Source organism: Ovis canadensis, chromosome 18 (assembly GCF_042477335.2).
Source record: "Ovis canadensis isolate MfBH-ARS-UI-01 breed Bighorn chromosome 18, ARS-UI_OviCan_v2, whole genome shotgun sequence".
In the NCBI taxonomy this organism is placed as follows: Eukaryota; Metazoa; Chordata; class Mammalia; order Artiodactyla; family Bovidae; genus Ovis; species Ovis canadensis.
In genome coordinates, this window is record NC_091262.1 from 19,433,991 (window position 1) to 19,456,892 (window position 22,902).

General features: G+C 37.9%; 1 protein-coding gene and 1 pseudogene across 17 annotated transcripts in view; both read right to left on the reverse strand.

The window, feature by feature from the left end:
• The window catches only part of MEF2A (myocyte enhancer factor 2A), a 187,707-nt gene that overhangs the window by 84,766 nt on the left and 80,039 nt on the right, over positions 1-22,902 (reverse strand). For all 17 annotated transcript variants that reach the window (XM_069559212.1, XM_069559210.1, XM_069559217.1 and 14 more), the window contains one exon: positions 10,327-10,518. In XM_069559212.1, the coding sequence (XP_069415313.1) occupies positions 10,327-10,380 (54 nt within the window). In that variant the 5' untranslated portion in view covers positions 10,381-10,518. The remainder of the gene's footprint in view (positions 1-10,326; positions 10,519-22,902) is intronic.
• On the reverse strand, positions 12,770-19,498 carry LOC138423341 (craniofacial development protein 2 pseudogene; annotated as a pseudogene).

The following is a 22,902-nucleotide window of genomic DNA, read 5'->3' on the forward strand; positions in this document are numbered from 1 at the left end:
ATCGCTACAAGTAAATTCCTGGAACTAAAAAAAAGAAAACTAATGAATCTTTCATAATCAGATCAATTTTACAAAGATAAAGTCAGTAGCAGAATGAAAAATAAAGCTCATTCAACTACCAATAAAAAATCCTATTATCACTAGGATACGTATCAAAGCTGACCTCCACAGGTCCACCTAATCCTTGCTGCTACTGTTAAGTCACTTCAGTCGTGTCCGACTCTGTGTGACCCCATAGACGGCAGCCCACCAGGCTCCCTCGTTCCTGGGATTCTCCAGGCAAGAACACTGGAGTGGGTTGCCATTTCCTTCTCCAACGCATGAAAGTGAAAAGTGAACGTAAAGTCGCTCAGTCATGTCTGACTCTTAGCGACCCCATGGACTGCAGCCTACCAGGCTCCTCCATCCATGGGATTTTCCAGGCAGGAGTACTGGAGTAGGGAGCCATTGCCTTTTCCAACCTAATCCTTGGAATCTTATTTATGAAAACTTTAATTATGTATCAGTTCTATGGTTTCTTTTTCTTTTATACAGAAGTTGGATCTTCTTTATCTCCCTTTCAACCATTTTCTCTCAAACCCTTTGACATTACTTATTTTCATTCATTTAGTTCCTGCCTGTTCCTGCCTGCCTTCAATTAATATTAAAGATTCATTTGAGTATATATTCCTTGGCCACTTCGTAATTTAGCCTTTGTTTTAATATTATTTTATCTTTTTTCTTTCTTTCAATTGACTTAATCAGCTTAATCACTTTGTTTCATCCATGATTTCTTAAAAAAATTCATTTCCATTCTTAGTATTCAAAATTCTGAATCTTGATTTTTGTCTGTAACACTCCTAACTACTTGTTTAAGGAAATTCATTTCAGCATGGATAGTCATTAGCAGTTTTTTTTTCCCCACTGCTTCACTGTTTGGGGAACAATCTTGTCACATGAATAGCTATAAATATCATTTTCTTTTCTTTATAACAGTTTATAGGAGATGAAAGTAAAAGATGAGAGTGAGAAAGTTGGTTTAAAACTCAACATTCAGAAAACTAAGATCATGGCATCTGGTCCCATCACTTCCTGGCAAATAGATGGGGAATCACAGTGAGAGACTTTATTTTAGGGGGCTCCAAAATCACTGCAAATGATGACTGCAGCAATGAAATTAAAAGACGCTTGCTCTTTAGAAGAAAAGCTATGACCAACCTAGACGGCATATTAAAAAGCAGAGACATTACTTTGTCAACAAAGGCCCATCTAGTTAAAGCTATGGGTTTTCCAATAGTCATGTATGGATGTGAGAGTTGGACTATAAAGAAAGCTGAGCGCTGAAGAAATGATGCTTTTGAATTGTGGTGTTGGAGAAGACTCTTGAGAGTTCTTTGGACTGCAAGGAGATCCAATCAGTCCATCATAAAGGAAATCAGTCCTGAATATTCATTGGAAAGACTGATGCTGAAACTCCAATACTTTGGCCACCTGATCCAAAGAACTGACTCATTGGAAAAGACCTTGATGCTGGGAAAGATTGAAGGTGGGAGGAGAAGGGGATGACAGAAGATGAGATGGTTGGATGGCATCACCGACTGGATGGACATGAATTTGAGAAGGATCCAGGAGTTGGTGATGGACAGGGAGGCCTGGCATGCTGCAGTCCATGGGGTCACAAAGAGTTGGACACGACTGAGTGACTGAACTGAACTGAACTGATATAGAAGATTGCCTGCATCAATGAATTTCTACAGAAAGAATTAGCAGCACTTAGTGGGTAGTGATTGAAAATATTCTTAGTTCAAGAGCACCTCTCCTTTTAAAGCAGTTAAGTATGGTTTCTTTAATGAAAGGCTTTTGGGGGGAGTGCTGGCAGTGGGGAAAAGAGTTTTGTGTCCTTTAATTAAAATACTTTTGCATATACTTTTGTCTTGAAGGATGTGTGTGTGTCTGTCTGTGTCTGTGTGTGTGTGTGTATCTTCTTTCATTTCCATTTATCTAACATTTTCCAAAAAGTACCTCTGCCTTCCTTTTGGCCCTCTTTTCCCTGAAACAGCTGCTTTTTGAAGACTACAGACTTGCTTGGACATATATTTTAGTCCTTTCTTTACCTATGGTCAATTCTGATCTACAAGGAGTATTTTCCAGAATTTTTGGACTTAGTTAGAATTCCTCTTTTTGGTAGTGATTTCAAATCAGTCTTAAGACAGCTACAAGGTCTCCTCTTCTCTTTTCCCACATACTTTTTCCTAATGTATGCTTCAGTTCAGTTCAGTCACTCAGTCGTGTCCAACTCTTGGCGACTCCATGAACAGCAGCATGCCAGGACTTTCTGTCCATCACCAATTCCCGGAGTTCACCCACATCCACATCCATCGAGTCGGTGATGCCATCCAGCCATCTCATCCTCGGTCGTCCCCTTCTCCTCCTACCCTCAATTTTCCCCAGCATCAGGGTCTTTTCTAATGAGTCAGCTCTTCGCATGAGGTGGCCAAAGTATTGGAGTTTCAGCTTCAACATCAGTCCTTCCAATGAATATTCAGGACTGATCTCCTTTAGGATGGACTAGTTGGATCTCCTTGCAGTCCAAGGAACTCTCAAGAGTCTTCTCCAACACCACAGTTCAAAAGCATCAATTCTTTGGTGCTCAGCTTTCTTTATAGTCCAACTCTCACATCCATACGTGACCACTGGAAAAACCATAGCCTTGACTGGACGGACCTTTGTTGACAAAGTACTGTCTCTGCTTTTGAATATGCTGTCTAGGTTGGTCAAAACTATCCTTCCAAGGAGTAAGCATCTTTTAATTTCATGGCTGCAGTCACCATCTGCAGTGATTTTGGAGCCCAAAAAACTAAAGTCAGCCACTGTTTCCCCATCTATGTGCCATGAAGTGATGGGACCAGATGCCATGATCTTCGTCTTCTGAATGCTGACCTTTAGGTCAATTTTTTCACTCTCCTCTTTCACTTTCATCAAGAGGCTCTTTATTCTTCTTCCCTTTCGCCATAAGGGTGGCATCATCTGCATATCTGAGGTTATTGATTTCTCCCAGCAATCTTGATTCCAGCTTGTGCTTCCTACAGCCCAGCTTTCTCATGATGTACTCTACATGTAAGTTAAATAAGCAGGATAACAATATACAGCCTTGACGTACTCCTTTTCCTGTATGGAACCAGTCTGTTGTTCCATGTCCAGTTCTAACTGTTGCTTCTTGACCTACATACTGGTTTCTCAAGGGCAGGTCAGTGGTCTGGTATTCCCATCGCTTGAAGAATTTTCCACAGTTTATTGAGATCCAGACAGTCAAAGAGTTTAACATAGTCAATGAAGCAAAAATAAATGTTTTTCTGGAACTCTCTTGCTTTTCTGTGATCTAGAGGATGTTGGCAATTTGATCTCTGGTTCCTCTGCCTTTTCTAAAACCAGCTTGAACATCTGGAAGTTCACAGTTCATCACATATTGCTAAAGCCTGGCTTGGAGAATTTTAAGCATTACTTTACTAACATGTGAGATGAGTGCAATTGTGCGGTAGTTTGAGCATTCTTTGGCATTGCCTTTCTTTGGGATTGGAATCAAAGCAGACCTTTTCCAGTCCTGTGGCCACTGTTGAGTTTTCCAAATTTGCTGGCATATTGAGTGCAGCACTTTCACAGCATCATCTTTCAGGATCTGAAATAGCTCAACTGGTATTCCATCATCTCCACTAGCTTTGTTCGTAATGATGCTTCCTAAGGCTCACTTGACTTCACATTCCAGGATGTTTGGCTCTAGGTGAGTGATCACACCATCGTGATTATCTAGGTTGTGAAGATCTTTTATGTACAGTTCTTCTGTGTATTCTTGCCATCTCTTCTTAATATCTTCTGCTTCTGTTAGGTCCCTACCATTTCTGTCCTTTATTGTACCCATCTTTGCATGAAATGTCTAACTCAATGAAACAAAGCCATGCCATGCGGGGTCACCCAAGACGGCCGGGTCATGGTTGAGAGGTCTGACAGAATGTGGTCCACTGGAGAAGGGAATGGCAAACCACTTCAGTATTCTTGTCTTGAGAACCCCATGAATAGTTGAAAAGGCAAAAAGACAGGACACTGAAAGATGAACTCCCCAGGTTGGTAGGTGCCCAATATGCTACTGGAGACCAGTGGAGAAATAACTGCAGAAAGAATGAAGGGATGGAGCCAAAGCAAAAACAAGACCCACTTATGGATGGGACTAGTGATAAAAGCAAGGTTTGATGCTGTAAAGAGCAATACTGCATAGGAACCGGGAATGTCAGGTCCATGAATCAAGGCAAATTGGAAGTGGTCAAACAGGAGATGACAAGAATAAACATCAACATTCTAGGAATCAGTGAACTAAGATGGACTGGAATGGATGAATTTAACTCAGATGATCATTATATCTACTAATGTGGGCAGAAATCCCTTAAAAGAAATAGAGTCGCCATCATTGTCAATAAAGAGTCAAAATGCAGTACTTGGATGCAATCTCAAAAACAACATCTCTGTTTGTTTCCAAGGCGAGTCATTCAATATCACAGTAATCCAAGTCTATACTCCAACCAGTAACGTCAAGGAAGCTGAAGCTGAACAGTTCTATGAAGACCTATAAGACCTTCTAGAACTAACACTCCAAAAAGATGTCCTTTTCATTACAGGGGACTGGAATGTAAAAGCAGAAATTCAAGAAACACCTAGAGTAACAGGCAAATTTGGCCTTGGAATACAGAATGAAGCAGGGCAAAGGCTAATAGTGTTTGGCAAGAGAACGCACTGGTCATAACAGACACCCTCTTCCAACAACACAAGAGAAGACTCTACAACCATCACCAGATGGTTGACACCGAAATCAGACTGGTTATATGCCTTGCAGCCAAAGATGGAGAAGCTCTATACAGTCAGCAAAAACAAGACAGGGAGCTGACTGTGGCTCAGATCATGAACTGCTAATTGACAAATTCAGACTGAAATTGAAGAAAGTGGAGAAAACCACTAGACCATTTGGGTATGACCTAAATCAAATGCTTTATGACTATACAGCAGAAGTGAGAGATAGATTTTAGGGACTAGATCTGATAGATAGAGTGCCTGATGAACCATGGATGAAGGTTTGTGATACCGTACAGGAGACAGGAATCAAGACCATCCCCAAGAAAAAGAAATGCAAAAAGGCAAAATGGCTGTCTGAGGAGGCCTTACAAATAGCTGTGAAAAGAAGGGAAGTGAAAAGCAAAGGAGAAAAGGAAAGATACATCCATTTAATGTAGATTTCCAAAGAATAGCAAGGAGAGTTAAGAAAGCCTTCCTCAGCGATCAATGCAAAGAAATAGAGAAAAACAATAGAATGGGAAAGACTAAAGATGTATGCTTGGGTCACCACAAAGATTTGCAATAGATGTCAAGAAACAGCACACAGTGACTTGGAAATAATTTTCTACCTGCAGGTAATGTGAATTTAGACATTCTTTGCCTTCTAGTTGTGCCAAGGTTGTAGGTTTTATGTTCCTGTTTTTCTACATTTTTGGAAAAATTATGTTGGAAGAGTCAGGATTTATTCAGCCACCATTACTCTGATTACCAAGATTTCCACCTATAAATCTGAATCTTTATTTTGCAACAGGTTTATTTTTCTACTTGAGATATATTTAGCATTTCATTTTAAATGTTATAAAATTTAAATATAAGAAATCAGTATTAATAAAGCCATTTCAGTATTAGTCAAAATAAATTAATTTTATTTTTAAATTTTAATTTTATTCCAGTATTATAGTCACTATAAAGAAAAAGAACAGGACTAAAGGCTAGCCTACAAAATTCAGTGCCAGTATAAACTGAGGTAGATTTTATTTTAATCTAACCAGCTTTCCTGATTTTGTGTCAAATTAAACTAATACAATTCTTTGAATTCAAGAAGGTTAGATTATATCATCTCCAAAAGATCTTTTATATTTTAAATCCCAAGGACCTGCAAAATTTTTACACCATATACATTTAGACATATCTTTATTTCACTGTTGAATTTAAAAGTCCAGGAGAGACTTCAAGTGTCTGTTCTAGCCCTTCCAACTCCAGTGGAAGTTGCCACTTAAGTAATAAAACAGAACAAAATGAAAATTAACAACTCTTCTTAGATTCCTCAAAGAGCTGAGGTCCCAGGGCAACTTCTGCCCCACCTGCCAAACTGGAGACAGACAGAGACAGATACTAAGAACCATAAATCACCAGAGCCATAAACAGAAACTGCCACAGGAATCAGTACAAGGGTAGGAAAATCTGAACTGTAATTAGTGAATCACTGGAGGCTAATTTTGGACAAGTATAAAGATTAACAACTCTAGGGGGACCCAGTTTTGGAGGGTACACCTACACTTATGTGAGTTTTACCTGTAGGACCTCTATCAGATTCTCATAGTAAATCAAAATAATCAACTAAGATGATATAAAATAGTCCAAATATATATACAAAGGATGATAAAGAGTAAGGTCCAAGAAAACTGGGGAGTCAAGATATATTATCAGGATAGATTTTTAAAAATCTAGCCATATACTATTTACAGAAATATACCTAAAGTATAAAGATATAGATAGGTTGAATGTAAATGTAGAGAATTAGACCTATCAAGAAAATATTAGCCAAAAGACATATGTAGTAGCTATAGTAATGTGAGACAGTAGATTTAAGTAGTTTAAAACAGCATGCCTTACTGAGGACAGAAAAAGTCAGTAAGTATTTTAAAAATTCACCAAGAACACATAACAATTCTAAATACGTATGAGCCTAATGAAATATTCCCCAAATATCTAACACAATATGTGTTAAACTAGTAAAATATATACAGAAAATGACAAATCCATATTGTGGTAAGTGTAATTATTGACATGTCTCACTGAGCCAAAACCAAATACATAAATAAAATACAGATACAGATAATCTGAACACAAAATAAGACTGAACTAATAGACATTCAGAATCCTGTATGCCACAATTAAAAGAATACACATTTATCTAGAGTTCAACTGGAACATTTACAAGCTGATTATTTATGATTTAGAAAATGAAGCAAGATTTAAATCATTTCACTTTTTAAATTTTTTTTAGCCTAGAACATTCAAGTTTATTTAAAGAAAAACAGAATAATACACTGAACAATCTTTCTATACAAATAAAAACTCTAAGCAACAACAAAAAAAAGTGCCAAAAAGACATATGGCTCCCTGTTTTCAACTGTCGTAACAAACTAGAGTAAACCAGTTACAGATATTAAACTGTAAAGTTATACAAAATTTGATCAATATGGCTAACAAGAAAACAGATTCTTTATCTTCTCTGTGTTTTATAAAGTTTGAACAATTAGTTATTGTAGCTGATTATATTTGTTCCACCTTCCTGAGGGGGAAGCATACTCTCCTGTCTCACTGAGATCTGGCTTGATCATGAAATTGGTGGAGCCTCTTCTGGCAAGATTATATATTCCTTGTCCTCTCAGAATCAAGAGTGCCCAAGTTTCTTTCTCTGGCTAATGAAATGTGGGCAGAGTTTAAAATGGTGTTGCTTCATGAGACCAACAGTGTCTGAGGGAGAGGCTGTTCTGCCAGCCTCAAGTGTTCATAATCTACTGGTAAAGGTGAAATAAACTGCTAAGAAACACTGAAATAAGTCCTGTCATAACAGTGTTTATAAAGTGTTTTGGTAAAGACTGAAATATACTATCTGAAACAGATTAACTACACACAGAATTAATATCTGGAATATATGAAGAAATTCTAAGAAAAAAATCAACAACCCAGCAAAACCACAAAACCACAAACAGGTAACATTTTACCTTCATTAGGCCAAAAAATATGCAAAATAAAATGAAAAACCATAAAGTGAGAAAGAAAGAAAGAAGAAAGGTAAAGTGTACAGGAAGAAGAAATTTTCATAATTTACTATAGTATATCTGATACAACCACTTGGCAGAGCAACTTGAAAACCTCACAGTATAAAGTTATGAAGGATATACTCAACCCAGCAACTCCTCTAGAATCACAGAGACATGTTCACAGATGTAGCCTGGGCATCATTTCTAACATAACATGTAGCAAAATTTCTAAAAAACTGGAAACAACCTAAATGTTCTCTGATAGAAGCATTGATAAATGAATTGATGCACATTCTTTCCTGCAAACTACTTGTACTACAAGAATGAGTTACACAGACAAATGTCTGAAACACCACATTGAGTGAAACAGCAAGTGCAGATGAGAATGCTAATTACGTAAGATTTTTAAATTGTGCTGAAATAATGATAGTATGCTTAATTAATAAAGAAAATAAAAATTAAATCCATTATGCAAGGTTCCTTTGGGGAAGAAAAGAAGAATGAGACTTCCAAAAATTACAAAGGAAGTACATTTCTAATTTTCTTCTTTTACAAGGGAAGGTATCTGCAGCAAATATGTCAGAATCGACCTACATTACTTCTGGAAAAGTAACAGTGTTTGAGGTATTGTTCTCTGTATTCTGCCTTAAAATAATTTTTCAACTCATTTTTTTAAAAAGTATAAGAGGATGTCTGCCTCTAAATGGAGTGACTGGTGGAAGAACAAAGAACCCACTGAGATCAACTACAAAAAACAGTGAAATACACCGAATACCTGTTCTAAGACATCAGAAAGCTGCTGAAGTACCAAGGACTGAAGATGCCAAAACTCTAGAGGGATGAAAGACTTCACTTCCAGTTAGAAGCTCCTGGTGAAACTGTGTTTGTCCTTCTTGTCCTTCTAATACTTCTTTTAAAAAAGTAAACTTCATATTAAAATATAACATAAATGAAAACCCACAAACCATTAAGTGTGTGGCTCACTGAATTTTTTGGGGAAAAAAAGAAAAGAACATTTAGCATAACCCAAAAACTCTCTTTGTCCTGTCTCCCAGTCATTATCACCTTGTCTCAAGTAAAGTCAGAAACCTGGCACCACAGATTAATTATGCCTGTTGTTGAATTTTTTTATGAATAGCTTGTGTTTTTTTGTGCTTTCCTAGGATAATTTTTGCAATAAAACGCACAGGGCCAAAAGAGTATCCATCTGAAAAGTGGCAAATTTTGACCCCTACACCTCAAAACACATAAAAACCAAGTTCCAAATGAACAGTAGATCTAAAACCCAAAAGCCTATTTACAAGAGAAAAATGTGTATGTATATATATATACACGTATATACACACACATAGACTGTGTTCTATCCACACAATGGAATATTATGTACCAATGAAAATTTACTAAGTGTATCTCCATGCAACAATAACAGTGAAGAATTTCACAAACATAATGCTGCACAAAGAACGCATGCTGTTCCAATGATATGAAGTGTGATATTTATGAGCTCAAAAACTCTGGTAACTCAAAACTCTTGATCCATGGAAGAAAAGCAGTAACAAACCTAGACACTATTAAAAAGCAGAGACATTACTTGGCCTACAAAGGTCCATATAGTCAAAATCATGGTTTTTCCAGCAGTCACATAAGGATGTGACTACTGTATGTAGCACAGAATCAAAGGGCAAAAAGATATACTGAAAAATGAACTCCCCAGGCCAGTAGGTGTCCAATATGCTACTGCAGAAGAGGGGAGAAATAACTCCAGAAAGAATGAAGAGACTAAGCCAAAGCAAAAACAATGCCCAGCTGAGGATGTGACTGGTGATGGAGGTAAACTCTGATGCTGTTAAGAACAATACTGCATAGGAACCTGGAATGTTAGGTCCACAAATCAAGGTAAATTGGAAATGGTCAAACAGGAGATGGTAAGAGTGACCATCGACATTTTAGGAATCAGTGAACTAAAATGGACCAGAAAAGGTGAATTTAAATCAAGATGACCATTTTATCTACTACTGTGGGCAAGAATCTCTTAGAAGAAATAGAGTAGCCTTAATAGTCAACAAAAAGAGTCCAAAATGCAGTACTTGGGTGCAATCTCAAAAACAACAGAATGATCTCTGTTCATTTCCAGGACAGGGAAGCCTAGTGTGCTGCAGTCTACGGGGTTGTGAAGAGTCGTACACGAATAAGCAACTGAACTGAAACCTACACAATGGATGGTACCAGTGGAATTGCAGTGATTTTACTTTCCTCTATGTTGCTTATCTATGTTTCTATAATTAACAAAACGATTTCTACAATAATAATAAAAAAGTTACTTTAAAGCATATGATGGAAAGTCAGAAATTTTGGTAACTAAATTTTTTAACGTAGTCTAGAAATAAAAATATTTAGACTTTAATTAAAACACCATTCTATTCTATACTTTTTAATTTACATCTATTAAAATAGATAAGTTAAAATTTTCATTTACCTGTCGATTCCTTTCATCCATTATGCGTGTGATTTGTATTTTCTTCCGCCCCATTTTCAGTCACCTTTCCTTCCTTATAGTCCAAATATTTGAATCAAAAATTGATTTTCTTTAATACCCTAATGCATGGTACACAGCTTCTATTATTTCAGCTTCTAGTTTGAGGGCTACAGCCAAAATTTTCTGTAAGATCTGAAAGAAAACACAAATTAGAAAATTTATGTTCTGTAGCACATCATGCAAATGTTATACAAATTTTAAACCTGCCTTTGACTATATTATTAGCTGAAATTTTTCACTACATAAAATCAGTAAACAAGTTGAAATCTTGTTAATTTTACCACTAAAATAGCTCCTGAACTTTTTCATGCCCTTAATTCTGGCTAAAACAATGTAACAATTATAACCTTTAAGTTTTTCCTCAATGCATATAATAACAGCAAATATCCTTAATGGCTTTTGATGGCTCCCATGTCAAAGGATGAACTCATAAATCTACATGTGTAGCCCCAATCTGCTTTTACAAATTCTTCCTGCAAACTGCCCTAGCCACTAACAAAATTACTATTTGTCAATCCACAAAGACATTATATGCTTTCATAATAATACATACCTAAATTAAACTATTCCTTTAGCCATTTAATTAACTCTTCCTCATCAATCAAGATCCAGTTCAAATGTCATCACCCTGGATAAATAAAAGGCCAATAGCCCTTGGTAGAATAAACCACAGCATCTTATTTTGTACGTTAAGTTCCAAAATCATTTACCTCTCAGACTGTGAATCTTTCAAGAATAACAATTCCCCCCCCCCACTTATCTCTATTGTAGAATGACTGGCAATGATATAGTTTGTCATGCTCTGAACAATAGTTTCATCCAAAACACAATGCTATTAAAACTTAAGTAATAAAATATTTACAGAGGGATGGGGGACAAATCTTAAAACACAGTAATAAATTTTCAGGGGAATCTTTTGAAGTATTTTTTAACACTGTACATGTAACTCTATAGAACTTTAACTGTACTGTGCAAATCCAGTGTTTGATTAAATTTGGCTTTTGCTCAAAAGCGGTGAGCCTTCAATTTTTATTCATTATTATCTCAGCATTTCTTACATTTCTTCCCTTATTCATTGTTATTTTACATATGTATTAATTGATAATCTATTAATAACTAATAACCTATGCAAAACAGGTACTTTGAAATACTGAACGAGGTACCTATGATAAAATAGTCAAGAAAAAAAGGCAAAATTTCTAACCTCACAGTTCAGAGTCTAGTAGGGCAAAACAGACATTAGTCAAACCATCATACAAATGAGTACGTACAAAAACTCATTTATCTGACCTAAATTCATGGTCAGGGCAGGCTTCACTGAGAACTGCCTCATACTCAAACCTGAGTATGCAGGTGTTTATACCAGACAGAGAACAGTATGTGCAAAAACTCTGTGCTAAGAAAGAGCAAGAAATATAAGAGGAACTGAAGGATAGTTAGTCACTTGTACGAATCAATCAAACAAGTAGCTGTGCTGTAGAATATCTGTTTATTAACAGACTGTAATATAAACCATAGAAGTTGGCTTATTCCAAATCATGTTCCCTAACAGATGACAGTGCACCCAATTCCCATTATGAAAACTTGCACTGTAGCAAGCAAGACAAATATTCACACATTTCACCACTGAGATAATACGTTAAATTCTATAAGGTATATGCACTGTATTATCCTGTATGATCTGTAAAATTCTAAACATATCTGAGCATTTTGCTTTTGACAATGGTACAGTAGGTTGATTTAAACCAGTATGTCCCTGATAATCACTAGAAAAGCAGAGCAAAAAGTAGTCTGTTTAAAACCGAAGAATTGAAAAAAACAAAACAAAACAAAACAAAAGAACTTTCAAGACAGTGAGAATTTGCACAGAAATTCTTCTGAGACCTAGATGAAACAGGTGGGACCAGACTTAAGAAGTATAGCTTCAAATCTTTTCAACCTGACCATATTAATTAAGGTACTATAGGCTACACCTAGTATCATTAGCCTAGCTGCATACCAATAAAATCTTTCCAAAAGGTTTTGGCAAAAGTAAATCTTATCAGCAAAAAGACCCCAAATATCAATTATCTTATCATTATTCATATAAAAGTCTACAGAAAAAAACCCAATCAAGATCTGACTGAACACCAAGGTTTTAAAATAGCACTAGAAACAGACCCATAGTAGATCCAGAAAATGGCGCTAGCACAAAACAGTTTTAATACACTATTGACCAGAGACATATTAACACATCTTTTGTCACCTGGATGCTACTGACTGGAGAAGTTGCAATATTCATATGTAACAAATCACCAACCAGGGGGGTTAGTTTCTGCAAAAAACCCTCAGTTAATAATGTCATAAACTAAGCTACTTTAATGTGTTAAAAGGAGTGTTTTTTTTTTAACAGTTTTAAACAATGCTAAAAACATGGAAAACAGAAAATTGAAAAATACAATTTTAAAAACAGAAATTAAGAAACTGATGGATGACTTTAACATTAGGTTAGGTACAACTGGAGAAAGAATGATCCAGAAAACAGAAAAGAAGAACATACCCTGAGGCCCAAAAAAGACACAAAAATGGGAAATACAGAAAAGTGTGAAAAAATATGACACATGAAGAAAAGGTCCAAAATATGTAACTAGAATCCAGAAAGAAGGTAACCACATACGAGCAAGAAAAAATACTTAAGGGCCTGATAGTTTAAAACTTCAAAAAACAAAACAAACTGAACAATGACATCAAGCCAGATTCAAGATCTAAACTTCCAAGCATAACAAATAGAAAGAAAACCACACTTAGGCAAATCAAAGTAAAGGGGGAAGGTGGAGGGATGGACAGAAACAGAGAAACAGAAACAGCCGCAACAGACCTAAAAAGCAGCCAGAATAAATTAAAGAATATTAACGCTAAGAGTAACAGTAAGATATAGCTGGCTTTGAATAAATAATGGAAGCCAGAGGACAACAAAAGGATATCCTCAAAGTGCTGGGAAAAGGGGAAATGTCAAAACAGATTTCTGTATGTGAAAAAATACCCTTCAGAAATGAAGACAAAATAAAGACATGTTTAGTCAAACAGGATCAGAGAATCTGTCACCAGGAAGCACTAAAGAGACTTCTTCAGGTAGGAAGAAAAGAGGGCTTCCAGATGCAGCTTGGATATACACCAAAATATGAAATACACTGAACAGGGTAAATCTGTAACTCTAAATGAATACTGACTAAACAGAATAATGACAACATTTTGTACAATCTAAAATATTACAATGGACAACAATAACAGTACATAATTTGGAGGAGTAGTATTGATAAGCTGAAGTGTTCTAAAACCTTTCAATGACTAGGAAATGGAAAAAGTTCTAATTTACTTCAAATTTCAGTACATGAAAGATGTATATGGTAATCGCTGGGATGGTCAATTAGACTATATATAGTTGTTCCTTGGTATCTGTTTCAGGAACCTCAGTTCAGTCGCTCACTCGTGTCTGACACGTTGTGACCCCATGAACCACAGCACACCAGGCCGTCTTGTCCATCACCAACTCCCAGAGTTCACTCAAACTCCTGTCCATTGAGTCAGTGTTGCTATCCAGCCATCTCATCCTCTGTTGTCCTCTTTTGCTCCTGCCCCCAATCCCTCCCAACATCAGAGTCTTTTCCAATGAGTCAACTCTTCGCATGAGGTGGCCAAAGGACTGGAGTTTCAGCTTTAGCATCATTCCTTCCAAAGAACACCCACGGCTGATCTTTAGGATGGACTGGTTGGATCTCCTTGCAGTCCAAGGCACTCTCAAGAGTATTCTCCAACACCACAGTTCAAAAGCATCAATTCTTCGGCGCTCAGCTTTCTTCAAAGTCCAACTCTCACGTCCATACATGACCACTGGAAAAACCATAGCCTTGACTAGACAGACCTTTGTTGGCAATATAATGTCTCTGCTACTGAATATGCTATCTAGGTTGATCATAACTTTTCTTCCAAGGAGTAAGTGCCTTTTAATTTCATGGCTGCAATCACCATCTGCAGTGATTCTGGAACCTTCCAAAATGAAGTCTGACACTGTTTCCACTGTTCCCCATCTATTTCCCATGATGGGACAAGATGCCATGATCTTAGTTTTCTGAATGCTGAGATTTAAGCCAACTTTTTCACTCTCCTCTTTCACTGTCATCAAGAGGCTTTTTAGCTCCTCTTCACTTTCTGCCATTAGGGTGGTATCATCTGCATATCTGAGGTTATTGATATTTCTCCCGGCAATCTTGATTCTAGCTTGTGCTTCTTCCAGGCCAGCGTTTCTCATGATGTACTCTGCAAAGAAGCAGGGTGACAATATAAAGCCTTGACGTCCTCCTTTTCCTATTTGGAACCAGTCTCTTGTTCCCTGTCCAGTTCTAACTGTTGCTTCCTGACCTGCATACAGGTTTCTCAAGAGGCAGGTCAGGTGCTCTGGTATTCCCATCTCTTTCAGAATTTTCCACAGTTTATTTTGATCCACACAGTCAAAGGCTTTGGCATAGTCAATAAAGCAGAAATAGATGTTTTTCTGGAACTCTCTTGCTTTTTCCATGATCCAGTGGATGTTGGCAATTTGATCTTTGGTTCCCCTGCCTTTTCTAAAACCAGCTTGAACATCTGGAAGTTCACAGTTCACATATTGCTGAAGCCTGGCTTAGAGAATTTTGAGCGTTACTTTACTAGTGAGTGAGATGAGTGCAATTGTGCAGTAGTTTGAGCATTCTTTGGCATTGCCTTTCTTTGGGATTGGAATGAAAACTGACCTTTTCCAGTCCTGTGGCCACTGTTGAGTTTTCCAAATTTGCTGGCATATTGAGTGCAGCACTTTCACAGCATCATCTTTCAGGATCTGAAATAGCTCAACTGGAATGCCATCACCTCCTCTAGCTTTGTTCATAGTGATGCTTTCTAAGGCCCACTTGACTTCACATTCCAGGATGTCTGGCTCTAGGCAAGTGATCACACCATCGTGATTATCTTGGTCGTGAAGATCTTTTCTGTATAGTTCTTCTGTGTATTCTTACCACCTCTTCTTAATATCTTCTGCTTCTGTTCAGTCCATACCATTTCTGTCCCTTATCGAGCCCATCTTTACATGAAATGTTCCCTTGGTATCTCTAATTTTCTTGAAGAGATCTCTAGTCTTTCCCATTCTGTTGTTTTCCTCGATATCTTTGCACTGATTGCTGAGGAAGGCTTTCTTATCTCTTCTTGCTATTCTTTGGAACTCTGCATTCAGATGCTTATATCATTTCTTTCTCCTTTGCTTTTTGCTTCTCTTCTTTTCACAGCTATTTGTAAGGCCTCCTCAGACAGCCATTTTGCTTTTTTGCATTTCTTTTCCATGGGGATGGTCTTGCTCTCCTGTACAGTGTCACGAACCTCCGTCCATAGTTCATCAGGCACTCTGTCTATCAGATCCACTCCCTTGAATCTATTTCTCACTTCCACTGTATAACCATAAGGGATTTGATTTAGGTCATACCTGAATGGTCTAGTGGTTTTCCCTACTTTCTTCAATTTAAGTCTGAATTTGGCAATAAGGAGTTCATGATCTGAATCACAGTCAGCTCCTGGTCTTGTTTTTGCTGACTGTATAGAGTTTCTCCATCTTTGGCTGCAAAGAATATAATCAGTTTGATTTCGGTGTTGACCATCTGGCGATATCCATGTGTAGAGTCTTCTCTTGTGTTGTTGGAAGAGGGTGGTTGCTATGACCAGTGTGTTCTCTTGGCAAAACTCTATTATCCTTTGCCCTGCTTCATTCTGTATTCCAAGGCCAAATCTGCCCGTCACCCCAGGTGTTTCTTGACTTCCTACTTTTACATTCCAGTCCCCTATAATGAAAAGGACATCTCTTTTGGGTGTTAATTCTAAAAGGTCTTGTAGGTCTGCATAGAACCGTTCAACTTCAGCTTCTTCAGCATTACTGGTTGGGGCATAGGCTTGGATTACTGTGATACTGAATGGTTTGCCTTGGAAAGGAACAGAAATCATTTTGTCATTTCTGAGATTGCATCCAAGTACTGCATTTTGGACTCTTTGGTTGACCATGATGGCTAGTCCATTTCTTCTAAGGGATTTCTGCTCACAGCAGTAGATATAATGGTCATCTGAGTTAAATTCACCCTTCCAGGCCATTTTATTTGAGGATGCTAAAGTCCCTTATCCCGGGTTCGATCCCTGGGTCAGGAAGATCCCCTGGAGAAGGAAATGGCAACCTACTCCAGAATTCTTGCCTGGAAAATCCCATGGACTGAGGAGCCTGGTAGGTTATGTCCATGGGGTCACAAAGAGCTGGACACGACTGAGTGACTTCAATGGCATAGCATCAGCATATAAAAACACACAGTCTCTCATATACTTTAAGTCATTCTTATTTTACTTATAATACCAGATAAATGTATAAATGCTATTAAATAGTTTCTTGCATGTGGTAAATTCAAGTTTTGCTCTGAGGATTTTTCTGGAATTTTTTCTGGGATATTTTCAATCCATAGTTGATTGAATCCACAGTTACAAAGTCCATGTATATGAAGGGCTAACTGTATAGCTAATAAAGCTATTAATAACAGAGGGGGGAAAAGATCAATAAATAATCCAGATTAGATTTTAAAACACCTAATTATAAGGTGATTATAGAAAATATATCTAAAATATGGGATTATGGAAAGAATAAGCATAAATAAAGATATATTTTGTATGACACAAACCATAAGAAAGCTTGTAGGGCTATACTTTATCACAGAAAACTTTAATGCATGAGAAAGATATATATAGATACATGGGTAAAAATATAGTGGAATACTTCATTATAATAATTGTTCAATTTACCAGGAAGGCACCACAATTCCAAATTTGAATTTACCTAATAACACTAAACTTCCCTGGTGGCTCAGATGGTAAAGCGTCTGTCTACAATGCGGGAGACCCAGGTTAGATCCCTGGGTCGGGAAGATCCCCTGGAGAAGAAAATGGCAATCCACTCCAGTACTATTGGCTGGAAAATCCCATGGACAGAGGAGCCTAGTAGGCTACAGTCCATGGGGTCGCAAAGAGTTGGACATAACTGAGCGACTTCACTTTCACTTTCAATAACACCAAAAGTCAGGTATCTTTTCCTGAAACGGAGCTGTTTTTTGCAAAATCCTTATCATAAGCTTGTTTTTTCCACTTTAAACATGAAAAATCATATAACATATTAATTAATGCTCCCCAATCACTTCTCATTTAAACTTCAAATCTTTTGGGCTTCCCTAGTAGCTCAGATGGTAAAGCATCTGCCTGCAATGCAGCCAACTTTTTTACTCTCCTCTTTCACCTTCATCAAGAGGCTTTTTAGTTCCTCTTCACTTTCTGCCATAAGGGTGGTGTCATCTGCATATCTGAGGTGACTGATATTTCTCCCGGCAATCTTGATTCCAGCTTGTGCTTCTTCCAGCCCAGCATTTCTCATGATGTACTCTGCATCGAAGTTAGATTAGCAGGGTGACAATATACAGCCTGACGTATTCCCTTTTCTATTTGGAATCAGTCTGTTGTTCCATGTCCAGTTCTAACTGCTGCTTCCTGAACTGCATACAGATTTCTCAAGAGGCAGGTCAGATGGTCTGGTATTCCCATCTCTCCAACAATATTAGAGATGCACAATCCTTTTGTTTTGTTGTTCAGTTGCTAAGTCGTGTCTGACTCTGTGACCCCATGGACCGCAGCACACCAGGCTTCCCTATCCTTCACTATCTCCCGGAGTTGGCTCAAACTCATGTCCATTGACTTGGTGATGCTATCCAACCATCTCATCCTCTGTCATCCCCTTCTCCTTTTGGTGACACTCGGCAGATGCTTCAAAATGTCTACAAGTGCTTCTAATATTTAAGAAATTTCATTTGGAGGGTAATTTGTGACCTTCCTCATAGACTTGTTAAAATATTGCATTAAATTTTACAGATATAAAAACCATTTTTTCCTAAATAAACTAATAAACAAGGATATGTTATATAAAGTCAACATGAATAGAACTATGCAACGTCCACAATTCTAACAAGTGCGTTTTAACACAGCTTTCTCAGTAATTAAAGGAACAAGCATGCCAAAACAAGAACAAGCAGACCAGAAGACACAGGAAAAGACTTGCACTTTACCACAAACAACCTGACGTTTAGAAACTATACCCAACAAGTGCAGAAAATAACATTCTTGGTAAATGCATAAAAAACATTTACCAAAAGTGACCGCACACTAGAGCAAAACTAGGTGTTAACAAATTTCAAAGGATAGGCATGTCTGTAATCTCAGACAAATTAAGACATGAATTAATAACAATATAAGAAAATCCTTATATATGTGAACATTAAACAATAAACATCTGAACAGCCCATGAGTAAAAGAAAAAATCATAGGGAGAGCTAAAGCAAATTTTTAATGGAATGTTTTTAAAACACTTACTATCAAAATGTGTAGGGACACAGCTGAAACTGTTCTTAAGAAGAAAATTTTTAGCTTTAAAATACATATTCAGTAGAAAGGCCAAAAACCACTTTTGTAAGTAACAATCTGAAAGAGGTACCCCCCCAAAAAAAAACTGAACTCCAAAACAGAATAAATGATAAAGTAAAGGTAAGAGTTGGATCATCAAAAAAAGCAAGAGAGTTCCAGAAAAACATCTATTTCTGCTTTATTGACTATGCCAAAGCCTTTGACTGTGTGGATCAAAATAAACTGTGGAAAATTCTGAAAGAGATGGGAATACCAGACCACCTGACCTGCCTCTTGAGAAACCTGTATGCAAGTCAGGATGCAACAGTTAGAACTGGACATGGAGGAACAGACTGGTTCCAAATAGGAAAAGGAGTACGTCAAGGCTGTATATTGTCATCCTGCTTATTTAACTTCTATGCAGAGTACATCATGAGAAATGCTGGGCTGGAAGAAGCACAAGCCGGAATCAAGATTGCCGGGAGAAATATCAATCGCCTCAGATATGCAGATGACACCACCCTTATGGCAGAAAGTGAAGAGGAACTAAACAGCCTGTTGAAAGTAAAAGAGGAGAGTGAAAAAGTTGGCTTAAATCATCTGGTCCCATCACTTCATGGTGGGGAAAACAGTGGAAACAGTGTCAGACTTTATTTTCCTGGGCTCCAAAATCACTGCAGATGGTGACTGCAGCCATAAAATTAAAAGACGCTTACTCCTTGGAAGGAAAGTTATGACCAACCTAGATAGCATATTCAAAAGCAGAGACATTACGTTGGCAACAAAGGTCCGTCTAGTCAAGGCTATGGTTTTTTCAGTGGTCATGTATGGATGTGACAGTTAGACTGTGAAGAAAGCTGAGCACCGAAGAACTGATGCTTTTGAACTGTGGTATTAGAGAAGACTCTTGAGAGTCCCTTGGACTGCAAGGAGATCCAACCAGTCCATTCTAAAGGAGACCAGTCCTGGGTGTTCACTGGAAGGACTGATGCTGAAGCTGTAACTCCAATACTTTGGCTTCCTCATGCAAAGAGCTGACTCATTGGAAAATACCCTGATGCTGGGAGGGATTGGGGGCAGGAGGAGAGGGGATGAAAGAGGATGAGATGGCTGGATGGCATCACTGACTTGATGGACATGAGTTTGGGTAAACTCCAGGATTTGGTGATGGACAGGGAGGCCAGGCGTGCTACGATTCATGGGGTCGCCAAGAGTCGGACCCGACTGAGTGACTGAACTGAACGGTAAGAGCAAAAAGTAACAAAACAGAAAATAAACATACAACAGACAGCGACAAAGCCAAAAGTTCGTTATTTGAAAAACTAGTAACAATTGATAAACTTCTGAAAAGAGTAATATAGGAAAAAAGGAAGCAATCCAAAACCTATCTGGTCCCAGAAGTCTTACATAAAGAAACATATACTGTCCTATACATACATTTATCACATGAAGATTGATACAAACAATAAAAATGTGACAGTACAGTAAATCATGTATTAGCATGAAATTAAATTGGCATGTATAATTCTAACACTACCTGCTGTTATGTCCAGCTCACACACTCAAATAACCTAATTCCAACAATCTTTTGATCCCACTAGGTCCTACAATTTATTAAGCTTATCACATTTCACTGTCCCTCACCCACTTTATGTGGATATAGCTCCTTACCCAGTTTAATTTTCATACATTCTTACTCCTTTGGCTCCGACTATCCCTCCTATACCCATATTTCCTGGGGAAAAACCCACCCCTGCCAAGGATGGCTTACTCCCATGTAGCTGAATATGGCTGAAAAACAAACAACCATGCTAATTATAATTACTCTGACTAAATTCATGATCATGAACCTCAAACCTTAAATATTCCCTTCATACTGCCTAGCAATCTTCTATTTCCCAATTTCCTAGCTGATTATTTAATACCATATTATATCCCCTCACATCTACAACACTCATCCTTAACCTTCACTTTCAGGTGATGATTTTGCTACCTACTCTACTGACAGGAACAACAACCAAAAAAGCGCAATTAGAAGAGAAGCTCTTCAAATTCCTGCTATCACAACTATCAACCCACCAGAATCTATCTCATATACTCTGCCTTCCTTCTTTTTAAAATCTTGCCTCAAACAATTCTTTTCTTTCCTTCAATGTCATTTTTTTCTTCCATACTGAAGAGTTCCCACCGGCAAAAAAATAAAAGACGCTATTATTTCACTTACCTAAAACAAAACACAGAAAACAAACAAAAAATCTTGATCCTGAGAAACACTTAAAATACATTAAATGATAAATTAATGTTTGCTGATTGTCAGAAGTTCCAATTCTGTAAAGATGTCAATTCTCCCCAAATTAAGACTCCATGCAATCCCAGTCAAAATACCAGCAGGTTTCTTTTACCATATGCAGAAACTGACAATATCAATCTAAAATTCACTTGGAAATACAAAGTTACAAGAATAGTGAAGGCTACCTTGAAGGATAAAGCTCCACAGTGGTCCCCAACCCCCGGGTCACAGACTGCTACTAGTCTGTGGCCTGTTAAGAACTGGGCCGCACAACAGGTGGTGAGTGGAGAGGAAGCCAGTGAAGCTTCATCTGTATTCATGGCCACTCTTTACTGCTCACATTACCACCTGAGCTCTGCCTCCTGTCAGATAGGAAGCAGCATTAGCTTTCTCATAGGAGAGCAAACCCTACTGTGAATTGTGCATACAAGGGATTTAGGCTGTGCACTCCTTATGAGAATCTAAAGCCTGATGATCTGAGGTGGGGCTGAGGCACGGCGGAGGGACTGCAAATACAGATTATTAGCAGAGAGGTTTGACTACAGAGTCCTAATAAGTCAACTTCTTGCAGATTCATATCAAAACCCAATCAGTGAGTGACAAGTGACAATCAAGCTGCACCTGGTGGCAGGCTATATCGTGGCAAGTGAGTTGATGCACTTCCTTTGTACAGCTGCATCTGGGGCCAGGCTTTAAGCAGAATCCGATATTATTTTACTCTGCGCGTGGCCTGCCCATTATTTGATTTACCTCTTCTATCTGCATCTCTTTCCTGCACTGCACACTTGTCTCAGTCATAGTTTTGGGAAGCCCACAAGCTAATCCTAGCCAAAATGAGTTTAAAAAAAAAAATCACCGGAAAGCCTCTTTGCAAAGGGGGAAAGATCCAGTGATGAGACAGCAGAAGATTCTAAGACTGACTGTTAACAAAATGAAAACTGCATTTAAAAGGAAATACCAAGAGTCCTATTTAAATTATGGTTTCATTGCAACAGGTGATTCACATTCTCCAAGCCTGCTTTGCATAGTATGTGGCAACTGGCTACATAACAAAGCCATGAAACACTCCAAATTGCTCTGCCTCCTGGAAACCAAGCACCCTGCATTAAGACAAGTCTTTGGAATTTTTCAAAAGAAAAAGCTGTGAACACAAAGAACAGGAACAATCATCGAAGGCCAGCATTTCTTCAAATGTGTCTGCATTAAGAGCATCATTCTTAATGGTTTAATCTCATTGCTAAAGCTAAGAAGCCCCTTACTATTGGTGAAGAGTTGATCCTGCCTGCTGATAAGGAAATCCATTGTGAACTTTCAGCAGGGGCTGCAGTACAAAAGGTGAAATGTGTTCTTTTTTTTTGACTAGCACCAAAACTAGACAAACTGATGAAACAGCAAAGAATACTGAGGCACAGTTGTCAGGGAGGGTTAATGAGTCACGTGGTACTCAACTGAGGTTGACAAATCTACTAGTGTTGACAGCAAGACAATCATGCTTGTTTTCATGCAATACATTGTTCAGGAGGATGTGCATAGGGATATATTATGTGCACTTTTGTTGCCAACCAACACCACAGGTCCAAGTCTTTGAGTACATATCAGGAAAACAGAACTGGTCATTTTTATCGGTATTTATATGGATGGAGAAGCTGCCATGACTGGATGGCTTTATGGTTTCACTAGTCAGGTCAAAGAGGTTGCTTTCAAATGTGAGTCTACACACTATGTCATCCATAGAGAAATGCTGGCTA